At 40.3% G+C, this 21,833-nt stretch overlaps 1 protein-coding gene and 1 long non-coding RNA gene across 3 annotated transcripts in view; one reads left to right on the plus strand and one right to left on the minus strand.

Annotated features, from left to right (window-relative positions):
- Positions 1–4,210, minus strand: part of LOC115377090 (uncharacterized) — a 22,560-nt gene extending 18,350 nt beyond the window's left edge. Inside the window, exons 1-2 of the long non-coding RNA XR_003929879.1 lie at positions 4,079–4,210; positions 3,199–3,332 (exon numbers count right to left, since the gene is read on the minus strand). This is a non-coding gene — a long non-coding RNA (uncharacterized LOC115377090). The remainder of the gene's footprint in view (positions 1–3,198; positions 3,333–4,078) is intronic.
- On the plus strand, positions 3,953–12,220 carry LOC115377084 (carboxypeptidase Z). 2 transcript variants are annotated; one of them, XM_030076960.1, is made up of 11 exons: positions 3,953–4,055; positions 5,251–5,280; positions 6,088–6,462; positions 8,540–8,758; positions 8,861–9,087; positions 9,293–9,454; positions 9,602–9,760; positions 10,031–10,163; positions 10,416–10,555; positions 11,126–11,225; positions 11,462–12,220. In XM_030076960.1, the coding sequence occupies exons 3-11, from the start codon at positions 6,126–6,128 to the stop codon at positions 11,815–11,817; spliced, it is 1,833 nt and encodes a 610-aa protein (XP_029932820.1). In that variant the 5' UTR covers positions 3,953–4,055; positions 5,251–5,280; positions 6,088–6,125; the 3' UTR covers positions 11,818–12,220. The 2 variants fall into 2 exon arrangements, with proteins under 2 accessions (XP_029932820.1, XP_029932819.1); XM_030076959.1 differs by lacking the exon at positions 3,953–4,055 and adding an exon at positions 4,345–4,779.
- Positions 12,221–21,833: the final 9,613 nt, after the last annotated feature.

Genomic DNA, 21,833 nt, shown 5'->3' on the forward strand with positions numbered 1-21,833 from the left:
AAAGCTGATCATGTCACTTTGGAACAAGAACACAGGTTCACAGAAACACAGCCCATTACTGGCAACTGCAAAGTGCATTGAACCCCATCCACCACCAGCTACACACCTGTTACTGCATCACATTGTTTCCCTTCCATCTGCCTCACGAGCCTAATTACACTGTAGATGATATGCACTATGGAAAGTGATGGTTGCGCCACATGAGTAATCTCTGTTTCAGCAGCATTACTGCCAAGAGCAATTAAAGCAACGGGTCAAAGATCATTCCAGCCGATGAGTCGTTCTAATTTATTCTGACCCAGTAACAACTCATTCTTGCATTTTTAATTTGATGCATAGAACCAGAGCAATTGTAATTACTTGCAGCATGAAGTAAAACAAGGCTTCCTTGAGTGTTTTTTTCCACACCTAGACCCAACACCTCTGAATTCAAGCAGCCGTTACTGCAAAAAGCATCTCAAGGTTATATTGAAACTAGGTTTTGCTTACATCACCCCATCCTCTTATTAACCCCACTCATTAAAAAAAAAAAAAAAAAAACATTATCAAGGGGGAACCGGTGATTAAAACTATTCAAATGGAAAATGTATGCCTAACGAAATTCCAGCACTTATTGTACAGGCACTGTTAAAATTAGCAAGGACAATACTTTCCTATTAAAATGCGAGTTGACCCAGATTTAAAACCACAAGCAGGCCACCTTGTCTTGTCGTGCAGTTTACAGTTTACTCAGAGTCTTGAGAAGCTGGAAGGCTTACTGTACACTGTGAGGCACCACCCATTAAACTAAAGTCACTGTGGCTCCCCAGTCTAAGTATTAATATTTATCATGTGGTGCGCTGATGAAACTATTTATGTCATACATTTGCTTGTGCTGTGACCCTGCAAGTCTCCAGTGGACAAGTAGCATTGGACTCTGACATGCAGTCCCAGTTACAGATTTCAAGTTAAGTCTAATGAGGATGTAAAGAGGCACTCGTTTGCCCGCAAGGAATTGACCCAGTCTGCAGATGCTACACCTATACATTAAAACCATCTCAGGGGTCCAAGATTTAAAGGATTTAAGATGTAGACGAAGAGGTGAACATCTTCTCAAACTTAAGTTTGATGAAAAACCACATTATGGACTCAATATTTTATTATCTATGTTATAAAAATATAGCAAGAATGATAAAACTGAGATTAGACATTTTAAAAAAAAAATGCATCATACTCATCTTGACACACACCTAATTTCTCTTACCCTGACATTCTCTCAGAAAGGGTAAAGGAAAAAGCTGCTTGTTTGCTACAACGCTTGCTTCTTCTTTTTTCCATTCTTACCCTTTCTTTTTCTATTCTTAGGAGCAAATGATCTTTATGTAACTGCCCTCTTCAGTTACTTCATATTATGATCACTGCCCTCATGTCAAGGCATTTGCCACTTCTGAGGCTGCTGACCTTGTGTTGCACATTATTGCTTCAAATGACCACCACAATGTTTTTAACCAGTCATTAGCTTCTTTCAATTAACCCATTTATACAATAAATAAACTTTTATTTCTCTGCACAGGTATTTCCAGGTACAATCAGGTGTAGATGGATATACACTTTCATTTCTAACAGTTCATAGAAAAATGCCGTTCTATTATCCATTGAGGCAGGCTGGCTATACACAATGCACATTTTCTGCAATTACTTGCAAATGAAACTTTACTGTTGCCATATCTCATTCTTAAATGATGGTAAAAACCCAATTTATTTTCATAGAATCATACTCTTCCACACAACCAAGCTGCACCATAAAAAGCCAGACTAACAGGATCCATCTATGCCATTCATTATTTTTTACCTTCAGTTTTTCAGTACAAATACGCAGCACATTACAATGGTCCCTGTCTACCATGCAGGGAGATCTGCATGTGTTCACAATCAGACTCTCTGAGTATTTGTCCATGGATGTCTCCCAGAGGCAGTCATCTGTCCCAGGAGGCTCCACATCCACCTAATTTCTGACCCATAAAACACCGTCTGTCAGCATAATAAATGACCACCTTAAAGGGCTAATTCATATTCCTGAGTTTGCCAAAGGATATTTCTACCTCAGGAGAGACTTCAGCTCCTGTACCCACCATCCCCTGTCTCATGGTGGGTTTATTTCAACTCGAAACTCAGAATTTCTCACCAGTAAATTGTCCAGTGTTGTTGGGAAAGCGGATGCCCACAAAAACTCTATATTTTCTGCCAAGGGGAATAACCAAAGTGCATGCAGCAGTATTTCCTGTAGTAGTGATAACATACTCTCATTGATTCAATTCTTAGCACAAATAAAAAAGTTTTTTTTGGCCATTTTTGTGTGCTCTGAGGCAACTGGAACTGAACTTTGGAGAAACCAGAGCTATACACGATTTTCCAGCATGTAATTCTGAGTTGCATGACCATTCAGCTCATTTTTTCTACAAGCCAGAGCTTGTTTTTGAATAGTTCCAAGTCAAAATTAATGCAGCATCACCACTCCACTCATTACAGGGGCAGCTCCAGCCAGAGGGCTAAGCTTGTTCTCGGGATCCTCTGCAAAGTGATGAACCCAAGCCTGCCTGCATATCTAATAATCATGCAATCAAACATACATAAAGCTGGGCTCCAGTCACAAACTACAGCCTAAAGATGATTTTTTTTCATATTCTGTTGGTGTCTAGGTATTGCCCTTATTGAGAGAGTTATTAGATAGATAATTGGAGTGAGTACCTCAACAACAGCATCAAAGATCACATGATCAAACTATTTGTTCCTCGTGTTGGGATCATTTTCAATATGGATGAACATAAAGAACAGGTGACAAGGTGAGAAGAGTAATGCCAGTGAAATTTGGGTGATACAGACCACAAGTCAGAGTGGCTGCTGATTGCACAGTTGAATTCAGATGTGAGAGCCCAGAGGCCTTCACCCTTAACTCTCACACATTCTCCAATTAGTGCTGCACCCTGCAGAGCCATAACCTTTGCATTCAACCTGTCCATCTACTCAGTGTCTGACACAGAAATCATGAATCAAACAGGCCAACAGGCATCATGGCCTTATGGGTCCCAACAGCTGGAGGATGTTGGGTCATTCAGACTTTTAAACAAAAAACAGTTCAGCAGAGAGGAAACAGAGCAGGCTTGGGTCATAGCCATATACTCACTGAACATGCAATTAGACAGTATCACATCCACTCACCTTGGCAGGCACGATAAATCAGATTGTCTCACTGATCTTGATGATTCTGTGCCGAACTACCAAGGTCTACTACCTCTTGAAAACCTTGAAGACAAAGTGGAGTACCACGCTTCCTCCCTCAGCAGTCTCCTCACCTGGGTAAGACAATAACACACTACATGTAGTTTCTTTGAATGCATGACCGGTTTTATTATTTGCTTGTTTTTGAATAAGTATACTAACAACTACATAAGACAACAATTGAAGACTCCACGCTGCTCATTTGGCCTTTAGTAGATATGCGGTAACTGAACGAGTAGGCCAATTTAAAATAGCTCAGAAATCGTTAAAACTGGGCAATCGGTGGCATCATATCATTCACATCTGCTGAGTACTTTTTAACTTACCAAAACTAACTCTATAAAAAATATACTCCACGTAGAGAAATAAACCTCTGAATTACTGCTAGCATACAACATTATCTACTACTTTGTTGCCTAGCAACACGAAATAAGTCACGGGGTAGTCTACGAGTTTGCGTTTCCTAGGACAGCGGCGGAATTTCCAATTGATTTATATTAATTTTCTACAGCCTGTCTCTAGCCATAACAGACTTCTGCCTAATCCTAACCCTAACCATAATCTTAACCTAAACCTAACCTTAACCAGACAGCCAAATTGACCACCCTAAATAGTTAAAAAAAAAAAAAAAAAAAAACAACCGTCGCTGTACTGGGAAACGTAAATTAGCACGGGGCGCACAGCTGTTGATTAGCCTAGCTACCAAACAACTAGCTGTTAGCTAGCAATGACACTTTGGCTCCTGAACTTGACAGTCCCGTGAACTGGGTACAGCTGCTGCCTAATATGCGTTCAAGGTAAGCAGGAATGAGGGTCATACTTGCTCAAAGTTTTTTTTTTTCATATGGACATTTAAGTTAGGTGTAACAGGCACCAATTAGGAAGAGGCGCTGGTCTTCCACTAGGCTAAATTGTCAGCGGCTCTCCCAGCAGGGTGTCGGCTCTGGTTTCTATTTTAAATGCTGATGCCGGCGGCCTGACGTGCAGCTATTGGCTCAACAAGGTCATGCTGCTGGAGAGTTGGAGGCTGGCACACAGGAACTTTTTCCCAATTAAACACTATCTCCCGGAGGCAGATGAACAGTAAAAAAAATGGTCACTCACTTTGCCTTTCCTGTCATAAAATTCACTCCAGTCTTGTGGCTATTATGTTCCATTTAAATGTTAATCGCAACTCAAATAGAAAGTAGCAAAAGTATTGCAGCGCCGTCTTCACCAAATCTGCATGCACCTTCACTTGCATTTATTTTACAGTCAGATGCTTCTCCGCGCAGCCATTTCCTATGTAATTTGATATTTGACCGTAATGCCAGTGAGAAAGCCGCTTTCGGGAAAGTTCAGGGGAGTTTCTGCAGGCTCTGAGAGTCAAACGCAGCCAGAGGGTGTGTATGTGTGTGAGGTGTCGCATCAAAATGGGACAGAAATCGCGGAAAAGGAGCGAATTCGCGCTGATCCTGCTACAGTTGTTGACTCTTGTCTCGTCGGCTCCTCCAAGATGTGACTCAGGACAATATTTTCTAGGTAAAGTTGTTCAGCTTCTTATGAATAAACGTGCATGCATGCATGACCTGCTGCATAAATTGAACATGACATCGTTGTATGTGCAGGCTGAAGACAACCTTACTTTTACATTTTACAAGAAGTGTTTTTCATAGAGCTTATTGCAGAAAGCTAGTGTTTAATCCACAATGTAGAAACTTTGGTTGATGAGATATAACTAGATGAAATAGCCTATTAGCTTGCCTAATGGCATTAACTGCTGCATGTAACTGTGCCTTTTCAGCCGCCATAGTAATCCAGTGCAAAATCGCAAGCTTCTTGATAATTAATGAGACTTTACTGACAGACAGGCATTTTGGAGAGTTATTGGAGCTAGAGCACAGGTTTATCAGCAGGCTTTTTTTTCCCCTAGGCCACAGTGAAACATTTACAGAAACCACTGTGCCATCTAGTGTCTGCCACATGACAATAACATACTGTCGTGTCTTGCAGGAAGATGCAAGCCAATAGTTGAAGAAAAACGTAAGTATTCCTCAGTCTGCAGGAAGAGTGGTGTCATATGTGAATTGTTTGACATCAGGCTTGCATATTACTGTAGCCAATCTGTTTTTAAATTGTTTGACTTGTAGAAATGTTTATCTTTTCTACAAGTGTTTATCGGGTTTTCTCACCTATGATCAATTGAGCACTTAACTAATGTTGTTTTAATGACATGTGATTGCAGTAATACTTGTGCTTATTATGGCAGCAGTCCAGGCCCTAAAATCACCTCACCCTGCTGAACAAGTGAAGTGCATGCTTAACTCTGCACTGTCTCAAATCTAATCCCATTGGATTAGATTTGAGACAGTGTTTTCCACAACAAAAAGGATGAGATCATAAGTCACTCTGGCTGTAGCCTTAATGGAATCTGTCCCAAAGGCCATAAAACCATCAGGTGTATTTTTAGATGATCAATGGCAGTATGAAATATTCAGATTCTAATTTCCAGAGATAATAGAAGTATTGGGGACTTGATGATTGAAGACAGTAGTGGGAAGTGTGTGATTAAATGCTTGAGAGATAGAGATACATGTCTTGATCCCTGAAAATGTAAATGATAATTAGATTGATACTGGCCACTATTTAAAGGTAAATGACTATTTCTCAATATCCACTTGCACTTCCTCATGTTTTTACTGAAGAGCTTGTGCAGTCAGATTAAGCTCAGAGAGGAGATGGGCATAGTTTCCAAAATGATGTCTTGTTGCTGGCTAGGGTCTTTTCACATCAGTCTGACTGAATTACCTTTTTTTTTTTTTTTTTTTTTTTTTTTTTTTTAAATCCCAGCTAAATGCACAGACCTGTTGCTATCCTACTGCGATGACATGGCTTATACCCAGACCATGTTTCCCAACATCGTCGGCCACAAAACCCGGGAGGAAGTGGAGCTGGGCACGGAGTACCTTCTCCTGAGTGTGGTGGAAACACTGCTTGGTGGAGAGTGCACCCCAGATATCCGCATGCTGGGCTGCTCGGTGTTGGCCCCACGTTGTGAGAAGGACAAGGTACTGAAGCCCTGCCGCAGCATCTGTGAGGCAGTGCGTAAAAGCTGTGTCCATGCTTTTGAGGGAATAGATATGGCATGGCCCTACTTCCTGGACTGCGATCGGTTCTTTGTCAGTGACCAAGAAGGCTGTTATGACCCCCTGGAGGGCCTCAGAGGTAAGGACTACAGGTGCCTAAGTGATACATCACTGGTATGATGAACCTGTCTGTGAGTGTGTCTTTTGAATGTGAATATGAATCCTTTGCAGAAACAGTTGCAGAAAGATGGGCTGTTGTGATGAAATGAAAATATGAAAATATTACTCAGTGTCAGCAGTCATGAATTTCAAGAGACCATTTGCTTTCCCGAGCAGATTTTAAGCAGTCATCTGGTTATGCACATATGGTGCACCTCAAAGTTATTATCGGTCAAGTGAAATGCCTTCATTCCCCACATAAACCCTTACTTACTCTTGTTCTGTGGTTACGTTCAAGTGTCTTTATCTCCCCTACACCTTTTTAAAACATTTTCTTATGGTGACCTACACAGGGTTTGACAATATATTTAGGAGTACCTCTAAAAGCTATATAAATAAAATGAACACAAAGTTTCCAAAACTGATTCCAAAAAATGTGACTTGACCCCGCCCCCACAACTTCAACAGTATCATGTGTGAGCCATATGAGACCATAAACATGAGATGTCAGCTTTCAGCAGAAGGAACTGATTTGAACATTTAGACTACTCATTTTACTGTTTGTGTATAGCAAAAGTTTTTATGATAGGCAGTTGTTGGTACAAAGTATATTAATCTGCATGACCAACATTGCAGCTCACTTTTTAGTGTGGATGAGACCATTTTTTCCCCAAGCAGAATTTGGTTCAGATGTCTGGCCATTGGGCCTGCATAATTATTCCCATATTCATTTTAATTTCAAACTGATGTCCCTGTTCCTGTTTTGAGTACATTTCACTCCACGTGATGACATTTTCTTTCTGGTGACTAAGAATTTCAAAGTTGACAAATCACAAATTGGATTCCAAAGAATTGTACCCAAACAAACTGGAAGCATTTAACTAATTAGTGGTGCAGTATGGTATGTTATACACTCAGTGGCCGCTTTATTAGGTACAGCCGCACAATCCAATACAACCAATACAGCTGTTCTGCCTTAAAGTTTACTTTTGTGATGCCTATAATGCTCAGGTTTTCTTTTTGTCAGTAATGGAGGTGTTCATTCAATCCTATGTTTGGCATTGAGTTCATAGTTAGTGGTGCTGTTGTACTGGACTGCATTTTATTCAGAGGTGTTTCTAATATTCTGTCACCCTCATGTATATAAATAGAGAGAAGCAAAAATTATAAACATCTCAATATAATGTAGTCCAGCACAAGACCTCTGCAAACTACAACCTCACTAATAAACCTGCTTTTATATTTACACATTCTCTTATAAACTTTATTAAATGGTAGAATTTATGGCAGAGCTGTTGCATTGAACTGCATTAGATTGAGCAGGTGGACCTGATAAAGTGGCCAGTGAGTGGATATGATAAAAGCGAGTAGAAACAATCTAACCACAATAGGGTTATTTTTCATATGCAAATTTCCATATGCAAATTTGGTACAGAAGAACTTAACTCCTTAGACCCTGGTTTTCTCTTAAATTTCCCCTTAAGTAGCTTCACATCAAGCCTCTATTGAGCGAAGCCCAATATGCCATTGTTTTATTGCTGCATCATTACATCAAATAGAAAATATCTTGTGCATCACATTTCTCTCTAATTCAGGACATATTTGTATCTTCAGAAACTTTATGATCTCCACCACAATTTAAAATACAGGTCTGTGAGTTTAAACAAAGCTTGGCAATACAGCAATTAAAAACCCATCGATGGGACCAGCAGGGTTGAATAGATTTTTAGAGTATGGCAACTACACTGAACTTCCATAGGAAGTATTAACTTCTGTTGCATTTGAATGGGTCAGCTGTACATGCAACATCAGCAGGTTATACAGCCTGATGTATTAGCTGAAATATGTACACTGGTTGATCAGGCATTACACAGACTTTCCACACGTTTTTTTTTTTTTATGCAGTTATGCTGTACACTCAAATCCACAATTTATAGCCTGGCTGCCCTACAAGAATGGAGAAAGCATTCTGAAAATGTGAACTGCTGCCAGTTAGTGTTAGAGCCCAAAGAATACTGTGCAAAAATGATAAATAACACCATAATTTTTCCTTACAGCTGAGGAAGAGGTGGAAGCCTTCAGTAGCGCTCCCCCTGAGGATTCCTCCACCATGATCCAGTTCACCTATCACTCCAACGCTCAGATGAACAGCATCATTAAGAAAACAGAGGCTCGATGCTCCGACATAGCCACTACCTACAGTATCGGCCGCAGTGTGGAAGGCAAGGACCTACTTGTTATCGAGTTCTCCAACAACCCTGGTGAACATGAACTGCGTAAGTAATGTTTTTCAACCTCTTGACTCTGCAATGTCAAATCTGCAGCCTTTTTGGGAACTTCAAAATAAGAATCAGTTCGATCAATGTGACCCTCTATAGTTGAGCCAGAAATAAAGTACATCGGCAACATGCATGGAAATGAGGTCATGGGCCGTGAGCTGCTGATCTACTTGATTCAGTACCTGTGCTCTGAGTATCTTCTGGGGAATGAGCGTATCCAGACTCTCATCAACACCACCCGCATCCACATTCTGCCCTCAATGAACCCTGATGGATACGACATGGCTGCCTCCGGGGTTGAGGACAGTAACTACGCTGATGAAGAGGTCAGTTTTTTCATGTTTATATTCTTATACAACAACAAAAATCCATCAATTAACATACCACCAATCAGGCTCCTCTGTTAGGTTCAACGGTTACTTTTGATATCTGAAATCCAGTTGTTCTGATGATAGTTTTTCAGTAGTATTGTCCTGCAAGTTTTGGTAATGTCACAAATTTACATATGTAATTATCAAGCATATTCCACAGGGTCCCAGATATGATACATGGAACATTGGCCGAAACAATGCCCAGAACATTGACCTGAATAGAAACTTTCCCGATTTGACATCCATTGTTTACAGTCGACGCAGACACAAGGGCTACCGCACTGACCACATCCCAATCCCAGACTTTTACTGGCTTGGTAAGGTACAGTATGAATCTTTATCCATAAATATCCTCTGTCTCTTATGATCATTTGTGGCTTAATGGGTGTTACCCTTGAGCAAGCTATTTTTCATCATCTTGACTTGACTTAATTTGTCAGTCCCAGTAAGTCATAATGCTACAATCCAGGTTGCACCAGAAACCTATGCTGTAATGAAATGGATACGCTCCATCCCATTTGTGCTGTCCGCTAACTTCCATGGCGGGGACCTGGTGGTGTCCTACCCCTACGATCTCTCCAAACACCCATTGGAACGCAACATGTTCTCCCCGACTCCAGATGATCAGGTGAACAGTTTCCTTGAATCACAAAACACTTAAGTGTTTACCTTGCGACTACATAGTCAGGTGTCTATTTCTGGCTATGGATTTGTTGGCCATAAGAAAATACTTGTCTATCCCAGACATACATGATATGAAACCATATAATTAATAATTGCTAGACACCCAGCCCTCATTAATTTGTTGGGATTGCTCTTCAAAGTGCAGTTAATGGTAAACTTCTCACTGTGAATGTTCTTTCAAGAGGAAAATAATCCATAGGTTTTAACTCCACAGGTATTCAAGTTTCTTGCAAGAACATACGCAAACGCTCATGAAACAATGGCAAACTATAGTGAGTGGTGTGGATCATCTCGTGACAGTCAGGGAGGAATTGTTAATGGTGCACAGTGGTACAGCTTTGCAGGGGGTAAGTTTAAAGAAATTAAAAATATTCTACAAAACCTAGGGTGCATGTATTGTATGAGTTCACTGTCTCAGAAACACCAGTGAAATGGTCGATGGTGCCACTAGAGGCTGCTCTAAGACCAGTGATTATTCAGCTAATCTGAGACCTGAGTTGCAGGGCCAAGGACCTATGTGAGGTCGAGGGGAAATGACAGCATGCTGCAGTGTATCATGCATTCCTGAGTAAAGCAAGTTATTTTCTTTATTTGGTCAGGTATGCAAGACTTCAACTATCTACACACCAACTGTTTAGAGATAACCGTGGAGCTGGGTTGTGATAAATTCCCTGCTGAGGAGGAGTTGTACACCGGCTGGCAAGAAAACAAGGAGGCTTTACTCACATTTATGGAGGCAGTAAGAATCAGTCATCAGTTTATTTACAGAATTTTGCTCTAGCTTGCACAATCTAGGAGGGTACTAGGAATGCACTGATATGTTTTTTTGACTTTGGTATTAATATCTGATTATGTTTCCAACCATAATGGACCAAGCACAATATGCATATTTGTGAGAACTGTGGTAAAAATGCAGTTCCAAGATAGACTAAGCTTTTCAGACAGTCGTTATTTTAACCACAGTGACCACATAAGTTTCATTCTGTTGGAAAAAAAGTTAACAAAAGTGCCAATCCCACAGCTGTCCAAATATTGGTATTAAAAGTAAGAATGGATCAATATTGATATTGCTTTTTAAAGCTGCGACTGGCCAATAGCAATTGTCTGCCAATGTATTGGTGGATCCCTGAGGTGAAACCATACACATGGGACGGTACAAGTACAGTTAGTTGACCTCATATCAATTCAGTATCCTCTGCATTGGTATTAGATGGTGAGGTAGTTGTATGTGTTGAATTCTTAGCTGTAATTCATGCATTTGAATTGACCTGTTCTCAAATGATTTTTCTTATTTGATGTTGTTTCCCAGGTCCATCGTGGTGTCAAAGGCATAGTTAAAGATGAGGATGGAAATGGAATCAAAGGTGCAAGGGTATCAGTCAGAGGAATAAGACATGACATTACTACAGGTAAAAACACTAAACCACATTTTGTGCCTTTTTTCCTAGAAGAATGCTTATTTGTCTTTAAAGTGTCAAGCGAATGAAAGCCATATCCCTAGCCTTTGTTTTCTTGTTCAGTGTCTAAGTCCTGTTATTTCAGTACACTGTGGGTAACCTGAGCACTTCATTTTAATTGAGTGAAAAACAAAAAGATATTCCTGTGATCTGCAAGTTCAAAACACAGCCCGTCCCTCCCTCCCCAGCTGAAAACGGAGACTACTGGCGCCTTCTCACTCCTGGTATCCACATCCTGACAGCCTCAGCCCCAGGCTACACCAGAGCTATGAAGAAAGTCCACCTACCTGCTCGCATGCGTAAAGCGGGCCGAGTGGACTTTGTGTTGCAGAAATCTGTGCTAGAGCCAGACACGGAGGAGGACGACATCAACATCCCATCTATGGGCACCTATGAACGTTTTGACCCTTACAATCACTTTGAGCGCTACGCCGCTGCTGAGATGACTCAGATCCAGGAGCAGAGGGCAGAGAAGCCCTGGTGGTGGAACTATTTTGTTAGCTCAGGAGGTTCCGCCCCCACCTGGCTCCTCAGACACTATTAGAGCTTCCTCCAAAGAAGTCAACGAGCACTTACTCTTACTTTCAATATACAGAACACACAAGCCAGGCTATCATGTAAAACACATGCTGTTAATTGTTGGGATTTTGCTGCAGAAAAGCGGAAAGTTTAGCTGGTCGGCCATCAAGTTAGCTTTGACAGTTTTACCATTTAACATAATTTTAGCATATCCTGCGTTTCCTGCCAAGTTCATCATAACACCATGCAAGCTGTAGTAAGCCACAGTCTGAGTCCCACAGTCTAGTCAGTAAGCACTACCATTTTTACTGTGGGCAATATACAAGCCTTTACTTTGAAAAGCACATTGCTTCACTTTATGGCCATGATGAAATACAGATATATTTGAATATTTACAACTCAGCATAAATAAAGAACGTTTGTGTTCACTATCAGATTAGTAATTGGTGTATATTCCAATGCTGTTTCCAATGCTGCGAAAGTTTGTAAAGCAGGTAATGAAACACGATGGCCACTAAGGGGCAGGCTGATTCTACTCCTGGTCCAAGTTAGTTTTAGAAGCCGTGGAATCCATTAGACTTCTATAAAGTCAGCAGGTCAGTCATGACATTGTGTTGTGTCTTTGATAGGTTCAGAATGCTCTCCTTACCTGTTTTTCATTGTTATCTCTTCTGTCATGGTGTTTCCCAATCCTTTCTCTGTGGAAACACCCAAACTCTCAGTTTTACACACATAAATAACAAACTAACAAAAAAAAAATATAACAACTAAGTAGAATTCTTGTTATAGTTCAGTATAATTAAGTATATTAATTAAGTATAATTCTTGTTATAGTTCAAGTAGAACATCAAATAGTACATACAGGGTTCAAAGGTGGCAGCTATCTCTCACACATCTAACCAGAAATGATGTTTGGTAAACTTCTACTTCAAACTTAATTAATGTTTATGTGTATTACCAGCTGTCAAATTTCTTGATGAGGTAATGTGCGGGTTAATTTCTTACCACTGTTGAAGACATGTAGGGCATACACCATGTTATGACCTGTAAAAGCTTCTGTGTTGACACCAAAGCCCATGATGGAACCAATAGACAACTTATTGGACTTACTGAAATAAGATTTTTTTTTTTTTTTTTTTTTTTTAAGAATTAATAATAATAATAGCACTAGACACAGCTAAGAATGAACAAGATAAAATAGGTTTTGAGAAAAAGAGAAGGTGACCTTAGACCCAAGTCATGGCAATACATGAACTTGATGAACTTGACGGACTTGCAGATCTGGCAGGTCAAAAAGGAATGGAGAAATGCTCGAGAAAATGAGAAAGAGGGTACAGAGGCCACAGGGCTCACTAGAAAAGGCACACAGAGTGTAAGGCATTGGAAGCTGAGGCTTTATATATCCTGAAGCAGCTGAAGAGCCAGGACACCAAATGGCAAAGTAGCGCAAAGTTAGCCCCAGGGTCCAGTGGAGTCCCAAATCTGATAAACAAAATACTGTTTTTTTTTATGGAAGCTTATGAAAGTTGTGTGTGGGAAGCAAACAAAAAGCATCTCTGTCATAAAGGGGAAACTGTAAGACCAAGAAATCTCCTTTGAATGAGAGGTAATTCCAATCGAATTGGGGAAACCTGTTTTAAAACATCAGGAAAATGGAATAATAAACCCTGCAGACACAAAAAAGATTCATGGGTTATGATGAGAGCTGATAAATATGAGAAAGGCCAGTGTTAGTAAGCCGTGTCGTCAAGCTGTGATGTCTGTTTGGGCTGTCTATTGACGATGAATTAGATACTCATAAAGATTGTTGAGATGGTACTGTGAATGATAAGCTCTAAGTTTTCAACACTGTTTCTTGAGGACTGTATGGGAAGGGGGTCCTCGTGTTACCTCATTATAAATTTTTTGATGATTCAGATGTCCAAAAGTTGATGTGAAGATTGACCTGATGGCAACAGAGTGCAAAGATACAACTGTATGACAAGTATCACCTACCCTAGCAGCTGAGTGGAAGTGGACCTAAAGGAGCAGTCTAGTACGCAAAACTATTGCTTAGATGGAGGGATAACGTTGCTCAAGTGCAACAGGACCACGGGGTCCTCTTGTCAAAATGAAATCCGTATGGAGCAGTCCTACACCATTAAAACAGAGGAGACTGGTAGGGGAGCTAATACATTGCCAGTAGGAAGTGGCACAGTGCATCAGAGCAGCTTCTCAAATTAAACAGGGGCAAGCGACGAAAAGGGGAAGTGTAGAGAAGATAAAGTTTAAAGAAAGTGGTTTTATGGTGTCTAGGATTTAGATTTATTATTGAAGAATCGTGCTGCCAAACTTCAACCAGTGACAGTGTGTATAGATAGCAAAGTAAGCAATAAGTCCTGCAAGCATCTCACAGCTGGACTTAAAAAAAATCTGACATTCTTTGATGGTCTCAAGTGGTCTCAGGCATGTCCTCCTCCTGACCCCAAATTGAAAACCACTCTTCAGAGAGATCACGGTGAATCTTAAAATTATATTTTAGGTGAAAAAACATGAAAATTGTTGGATGAAAGGAGCAAAGGTCACTTCCAAGGGCATCATTAACTCGCCAAAAATATACAGATATGGGAACTGGATGTTAAGGTTAGTGAAGCTACTACCATAGTGTGCTGAGGTTGCAGCCAAACCACATTAAAGTCAGACAGGCATGACTAGTCAGTGCCATTCTCTGTTTAAGTGAATGACTTGTTGAACTTGTCACATGCATAGGACAAGCCTACATAGGATTGACCCTGTTTGCCTTTCTGGGACCTGTTCCCCAAGCTACCCATGTGAGGTGGGGTGCTGGGTCACCAATTACTTGGGGAAGCTGAGAAAGTAGCACAGAGCTCCCCTAAAATGCCATGTTGTATTAGCATCATCTGACTGGCAAGTAGGTAAGTAATGCCTCATTTCAGTTCAAGGAATCTGCTGTCTGTTCTCAAAGAGGCTGTAATATGCTTATGTTCCTCGTCAAACTCAGTCTGCGGCCATTACTGTTGTTTCAAGCCTCAATGTAGCGAACATACTGTACTTCCACCCCTTGTGCCAATATCACTCCAGTGGTTTATGTTTACCTCAATTATTTTTTGGTTTTAATATGTCATACTCATTAACTGATTTTTAACTGATTTGATAACAAAGACTGGACATGTCCAACAGTTGAGATACCAGCTTTAATATAGGAAGCTGTCAAGTTTTGACATTTGTAGTATTCACTGTATTTATTTATTTATTTATTTATTAGAGCGTGTAATTAGTCATCATTAGAATGAGTGGCTCCATTGACTAAGTTGCATACTGTTTACCTTATGTGCCCCCCAAAACAAATTCAAGTGAGATGTTGTGTTCAGTGGAGCTGGAGTCACTGCATTCAAACTCTTACCTGCATCCTCTTTACTGTCTGCTTACTTGTCTAGGAAGGAAAAAAAAATTCTCCCACCTTTCATCAGCCCTGCTGCATAAACAAGTTAGCTGGCTCATTTAGGAGGTTAAAATGCACCAAAGTAGGCTCAGTAGCAACTTGACTAAAGTTTAACACTGTTCTTACTCAAACTAGCAGTTTAATTGGAGAATACTACTGAATCTTAATTTTCAATTATCTTATTTCTTTGTCCTGGTGCAGTTTTTGTGAATGCTCAGCTGTGCATCCCAAAGCCAGAAACAAAAGTCAAGTTTCTCCTCACTTTTAATGGAGTTTGCTATAAGTTTACACCTGCACAGAATGAATGAATCACCCTAGAGAAGGTGCCAGTGGCAGTATGTAGTATCAAGGATGCAACATATGCTTCCATAACCTTTATTTTATTCATTGTAAACAGTGCAGCTCCAGGCTTTCTCCTCATGACTGTAATCCTCTTCTCTTTTCTGCTTTTGGGCTTTGAGAAAGACACTTATGTGTTTACAAATGCTAATTGCTGTAGGCTTTCAGAACAAAGATTAACTTCTGAATTGAATGGCATTTCCCCTTAACTGCTATCAAACCAAGCATGCAAGTGTTTTCCTGTTCATCATCTGTTTTGCTTATTGTGTACACAATGCTGAATGAAGTGGGTGTTGTGATGACCCACGCCTGCTGCCTTGTTGCTACTAATTCATTCATATTCACTGTGATTGGCTGTGCTGACTCTGATGTGAGGGTTTTAGATCCCACCTCCTCAGTGATCTGACAGGCACAAGAACAAAACCAAACAAAAAATGCTACTTTGATGCTGCTCTGATGTTCGAGCCACAGAAAAATAATTTTTGTTTGTCACCAATGAAGAGGAGTAGCCAGGGCAGCCTCCGCACTTAGGGTTGCGTTATTGTGTGTGTGGAAAAAAAAATCATAACCACACCAATTCTCATAATCGAAAATACATGTCTTTGCTTTCATAATTTCCCCAGGTTTTATTGTGGATGCAGTGTTCACCTTGTACATCTCTAACATGACAGGGTACCGCCGAAGCTCTATGAATGCAACTAGATTAACTTTTCATGAGCCTCATAGGGGTGATTCACTGTACCCTGCCAAACTCGCATAATTGCAAAAACAGCATTTCATTTCCTAATAATGGCTCAGTGTCAAGTCCAATTCAGTCTGCTCCTTAAGCGGCAGCAATTACCGAATCGTACATGTGCAGACAACTTCTCCAGTGGGTGATAATAAGCCACTTTCTTTGTTACAGACCCTGAACAAACTCGGGTGGAACACGTGAAGCAGAGATAATGCGACAAGTCGAGCGTGAGTGTATACAAAAACCCACCAATCGTCCTTGTAGAAAACCCCTCAACTATGACAAAAGCAGGTCCAACTGGGTTAAGGTGATTCCACTTTAATAGTGTTGGGATCCCCAGCCATAATAGAATGTAACAATAGGAAATACAGCTGCTTGTTGGTGAAAGTCACTTCCTTTTGAAAATAAGAGGGTGCATGCGGGTTGATTGACTGCTGGTGTTTAGGGACTTGTGAGGCACATTGAGGGCTTGCAAGTTTCTTTGTTGCTTTTTTTCTGTTGCTCTATTTGGTGTTTCTCTTTAAGCGTGACGGTCAGAGGTCACTGTACAGAAAAGACCACACAGACTAATTTGACCAACTGGCTCTTTTCTATGAAGAATCAGTTAGATCCAGCCGCCATGTTTGTTGACATATTATTCTTCAGTCCGTTTGTGTTCGTTTGTTTTGATTCGTTTTCGCAATGCTCTGCTACTTCCTTACACTGGGGGATCAAAGGCGAGAACTGTATAGGGACGGTGTCTACTTGTTGAGCCCCATGCCGGTGCCTCATGGCACCGGAGCAGCACAGAACAAGTCCACCCAGCTCTAATCCAATCATGCATGCCCACTCGAAATTCAAAATGATGATGCACCTAAATGTGATTTACTGAGATATGCTTTGCAGTACAGTAACATCACCTGTGAAAATAATTTCAGGTCATGAACTTAAGCATCTATTAATTTATGAAACCAGCAGAAAAAAAGGATTCTCAGCTCCCTTTTCAAAGTGAAGAGACAACTTCTCCTTGTGTGCTACACCCCAGAAATAGGTTAGAGAGGACAAAGACCCAGTGTTCCCTCAATTAAAAAAAAAAAAAAAAAATCACCCCATTTAAACCTACCATACATTCTGATGCTTTACAAATTACCTGGCAGAGTTTCATGATAAACTGTGAAAACGTCTTTGGCCTCACCATTTTGTTCTCTGCAGTTTGGTGTGTTTTATATTGGATTTGGTCAGCCACAAGATCGATGTTCCTCCCATTTTCTTGGTGTACAAGGTAATTAAACATGTACTCTTCAGGTATGAAAAAAATAATTAGCCCTCCTTAGTTAACTGAATGCATTTGGAGTGATAACCGGGAACAGCTGTAAACTAATGTACCAATATTGTGGAAAAATGTGCAGGAAATCAAACAGAGCTCTCTCACGAATCCATAGGCACTACAGCTAAGCCAGGTGGCACTGAGCAGAAGCAGTCAAATTCAATTGCGGCCCTGCAAACTTTTAGGTCTCCTGAAATTTTGTGAAAGGAGCACAGTGTGTTAAAATGCAAATACATTCTCCATGCGTGAAAAGTGAGAGAAGTATGTTTCCGTGCCACAAAAGGATTACGCGGAGACATGACTGGAAACACACAGTAGTTTGACGTTTAAATAGTGCGTGGAAAGTAAGGGCGCTGGGGTTGCAGTGCTGCATGGGCATTTGCATTTGTCTTCAAACTCTGCCAAGCTGGGTTCAGCTTCCAAGTCTTGCTTAGAAGTTTTCTACTGAGTGAAATTGTTTTTTTTTTTTTTTTTTAAGATGATTATTTTTTTTGGACATTTCTGCTTTATGAGATGGTCACAGTGGGGAAAGACAGGAAAGACAGAGAGAGAGAGAGAGAGAGAGAGAGAGAGAGAGAGAGAGGGTAGAGAGAGGGGATGACATGCAGCAAAGAGTCTGGGCCAGATCCGAACCCAGGCTGCTGCAGCTTAGCCTTCGTCTTTCCTGGTGTACCAATGGGATTTTGGTCAAAGTTTTTCTCATTCATTTCATGACCAAAAACCCTGCCCCATTGGTAAATTTAGCATCACTTGTACTCATGGAATTTTATGAGACTACCTTGTAGGTGTGGTGCTTTTTTTTCTGAGAGAGGAATCCACTCGCTGGTTTGGCAACATAACCTTGTATAAATCTCTGTTCCTTCATTCATAGTTTGATCAGGGTTGAGTGTATGTGTGGAGAGATGGGGTTCTGGGAAGCTACAACTTCCTGTTGAGCAGTGTGATGGGCTGGAATCAGTGAATCATCTGTGACAGGAGGGATCCACCTTGTAAGACCAATGACATACCAGCCACTCCTTGTTCCTCTGACATACAAACAAAGTTTCTATGTATCTGTTCTCCCAAATATCTCAAATGACAGCAAAAGCTGGGTTATTTTAGCACTTTAGCTTGCTTTGATTTTTGTATCCAGATTACTAAAGATATCCTCTCTTCTCCTTGATTAACTATGCACAAAGGATTTCCAGTATATCCTTACACGACAGGATGATTTGTTATTTGTGGCTAATCAGAGCATATGCAGTGATTTTGCATTTCCAAAGATGCACACTGAAATCCACTGAGACAAATTAATTAACATACAGAAAAACAATGATTTGATCATTTGCATGAGTGGAATGAAATTTGCATATCTGTTTTTAGAAGGAATATAAACGGGGATTAATTACACTTAGTCATACACTGTAGTGTGGTGTGTGCATGTACATATGTGGGTACCGATGTGGGTGGATTTTTATGTATTTTTTTCTGTGATATTACAAATACTTTACTAAATAAAAATCCAAATATGTATGCCAAATACTGTAGTTGTGTAGCATTAAATAGGGTGTGGCAGCAATACTTCAGCCTTTTTTCAGCCTTCTCTCTCTTACAGAATGCATAATTACACATAGGAGAACTTTTTGGGTTACATATGATAGAATAATTGATTCTGGAGGCTTGCATGACTATAGTTTGCTTGCTGCTGTAGGTGTGATGCAGCCACTCTGTCGCATTTATCATCAGGTCAGCTCAGTTAGGTTAGCTAAACACAAGTACTGTAACAAAATCAAAGACAGCCGACATAAAATGAATACATCAGGAACAATGAAAATGAGTGAATTATAAAGCAAATTCTGCAAATTGTCACCATTTCAGGGCAGCAAGTGTATTTCTTGGAAGTGCAGCACCAATGAAAAGGTCAGAGTGTATGTTGGCCGTCTTTGATTTTGTTACAGTGGAGAGTCGAGGTAAAGTTCACTTTGAGCAGGAAAGGTAGTGTGAGGCAGTGTGGTCAGAGTGGACAAGTGAAGGATAACACATTTTTATTGGGGAGCATTGAAATCTTATAGGTGCTTCTTTGACTCTAGTCAAGATTCAAGATTTCTATTTGTCACATGCATGAATGTACAACTGGAGATAAATATCATACAACTCCAATTTTTGCTGCCTCGCATTGGTTACCGCTTAGTTGTAGAATTCATTTTGGGGTATTACTGATTGCTTTCAAAGCACTTCCTGGTTTTTATCCAGACTGGATTCCTGACCTTTTAACTTTGTACAAGCCAGACTGAACCCTGACATCCTCGGGCTGGGCTCTTCTGTCTGTTCCACAGTACACACTGATGACCAAAGGAGAATAGACGTTTTCCCCCTTTTTCTGTTGGTTGGTTTGTGTAAGACTGATTCCTCAAGTCGTTGTTTCTGTGTATCATCAGTTGGCAATCATTTGGAAAACACCTTGAAAGTCTGTGCCCAGAGCTTATCCAGTGTATATATGAATTTATATGGGCCTTCGTACATCAAGACAAGTTCATATTTGCCAGAGAACAAGAGTGTTTTGGCTCATCATCGATGGTTTTCTGTTACACAGCTCTCATGTGTCTTTGCTGGCCTTAGGGCCTAGTGCTCCGTAACCAGATATGAGTTTGATGAAGATATCTGTCCTTTCAGGTCCATGTCTTGATCAGTCTCAGAAACAAATCAGGGCTGGATACAAACGTCCTATACATACTACTGATAAATATCATCACCCACATCCAAATTATAATAATAAACACTATAACTTTTTCCTATAAATGATGTCCGTTTTGCTGCTCTCATCCAGTACTTATATACATTCTTATGTATTTTATATTTCTGCATGCAACAACAGTGATATGTTTCAAATAAACTGAAGTGGGCAAAATAAATCTTAAAAGCCATAGTCTCCACCGAATGTCTTTATTGTTAGAGTATTTTCAACCATTGCCAACATTAAAAGCAAAACACCAAAGCAATGACAAAACTTATCATCAACCATGTCCCTCCCCCCAAAAATCTTGCTAATTATCACTTTGACAGTCAAGTTAACAGTTTTGGGGATTTTAATTTTATGGAAAACTTACTTAGTACTCATACAACACAAATTTTACAAATCTGGTATTTGAACCAGCAACCTTTCAATCACATGTCTGCATTTTTAGCCTCTAGGCCACTACAACTCATCATAAGCGTGACATCCACACAATTTTTATTTGCTGCTCAATTTGTTTATGATTGTTTATGTTTATGATTCCGTATGTCACTTATATCGCAAATTTTATCAACCTCTAATTAATGTGAAGTAATTGTGAATCATGATCTTCACCTCATGACATGTTTTTCTTAACCCTGTATCGGTTCAGTGGTTTAAATGGCATAATTGATTTAGCCGAAAAACGTTGTCCAGCATCATTGGGAGAGATTATTTCGTCGACTGCACCGTGCACTAAACAGCATCACAGTTCTGTTGCCATCGAAAAGCTCGGATTTATCTGGCTGTTGAAGATACTGACTAAACTCTGTATAATGTCTCAGTTTAATGTGTATTCATCTTATTAAGATGTTTTAATGGGGGATAATCACATTGCTTTGCCTGTGCCGTTTAAATATGTTGAGGGAGATTTCCCAGTGCCTTCTTAGCAACACACTGAAAGAGAAGACTAATGCTAATGTGCTTGAGCTCTCATAGTCAACTCTTATCTCGCAGTAGGGGATCTCCCCATGTGAGCTATTCTCAGCAAAGCACAGTCTAGACACGGCTGAATTAGAGGCCAGAATAAAACATAAAGCACAATTGAAATAAGTGTTCTTGATCTTAATGCACATTATCACTGTGTCCCAAGGATAAAACACTTAAAAGTCAGTCATGAAGAAGAGAAAGCCGGAGGGCTCCTTAGACTGGGTACATGTCCATGATGCACCCAGCTACTTTAGCTGTCATGCAGCAATATCTCAGTGCCTTTTCTGGGTGCACTGATGCTTGGCTTAAGCCATTTAGCAGCGCCCTGGTTAACTGAAACCGACAAAACTTCTGATTCCAGCCTGATCTTAGAATAACACCCCTGGCAATTGTGAAGCTGTCTTTGCACATTTCATCCGGCGTGGTCCCATAACTGCATTTGTAGCTGACAGAAATGCGGAAGAAGATGCCTTACGATGTTACAACTGTTGCCCTGAGAATTAAATTAAATGGAAAACATTATGATAAAAAACAGAAAT

The sequence above is a fragment of the Myripristis murdjan genome, chromosome 18 (assembly GCF_902150065.1).
Source record: "Myripristis murdjan chromosome 18, fMyrMur1.1, whole genome shotgun sequence".
Classification (NCBI taxonomy): Eukaryota; Metazoa; Chordata; class Actinopteri; order Holocentriformes; family Holocentridae; genus Myripristis; species Myripristis murdjan.

What these genes read in the sequence shown, in the direction of transcription:
- LOC115377084 (XM_030076959.1), top strand. Translation starts at nt 4,647, where the DNA reads ATGTGTGTGAGGTGTCGCATCAAAATGGGACAGAAATCGCGGAAAAGG. An exon ending in CCCCCTGGAGGGCCTCAGAG is followed by an intron (nt 6,463 to 8,539) that starts GTAAGGACTACA and finishes TTTTCCTTACAG; the next exon opens with CTGAGGAAGAGGTGGAAGCC. An exon ending in CCCTGGTGAACATGAACTGC is followed by an intron (nt 8,759 to 8,860) that starts GTAAGTAATGTT and finishes GACCCTCTATAG; the next exon opens with TTGAGCCAGAAATAAAGTAC.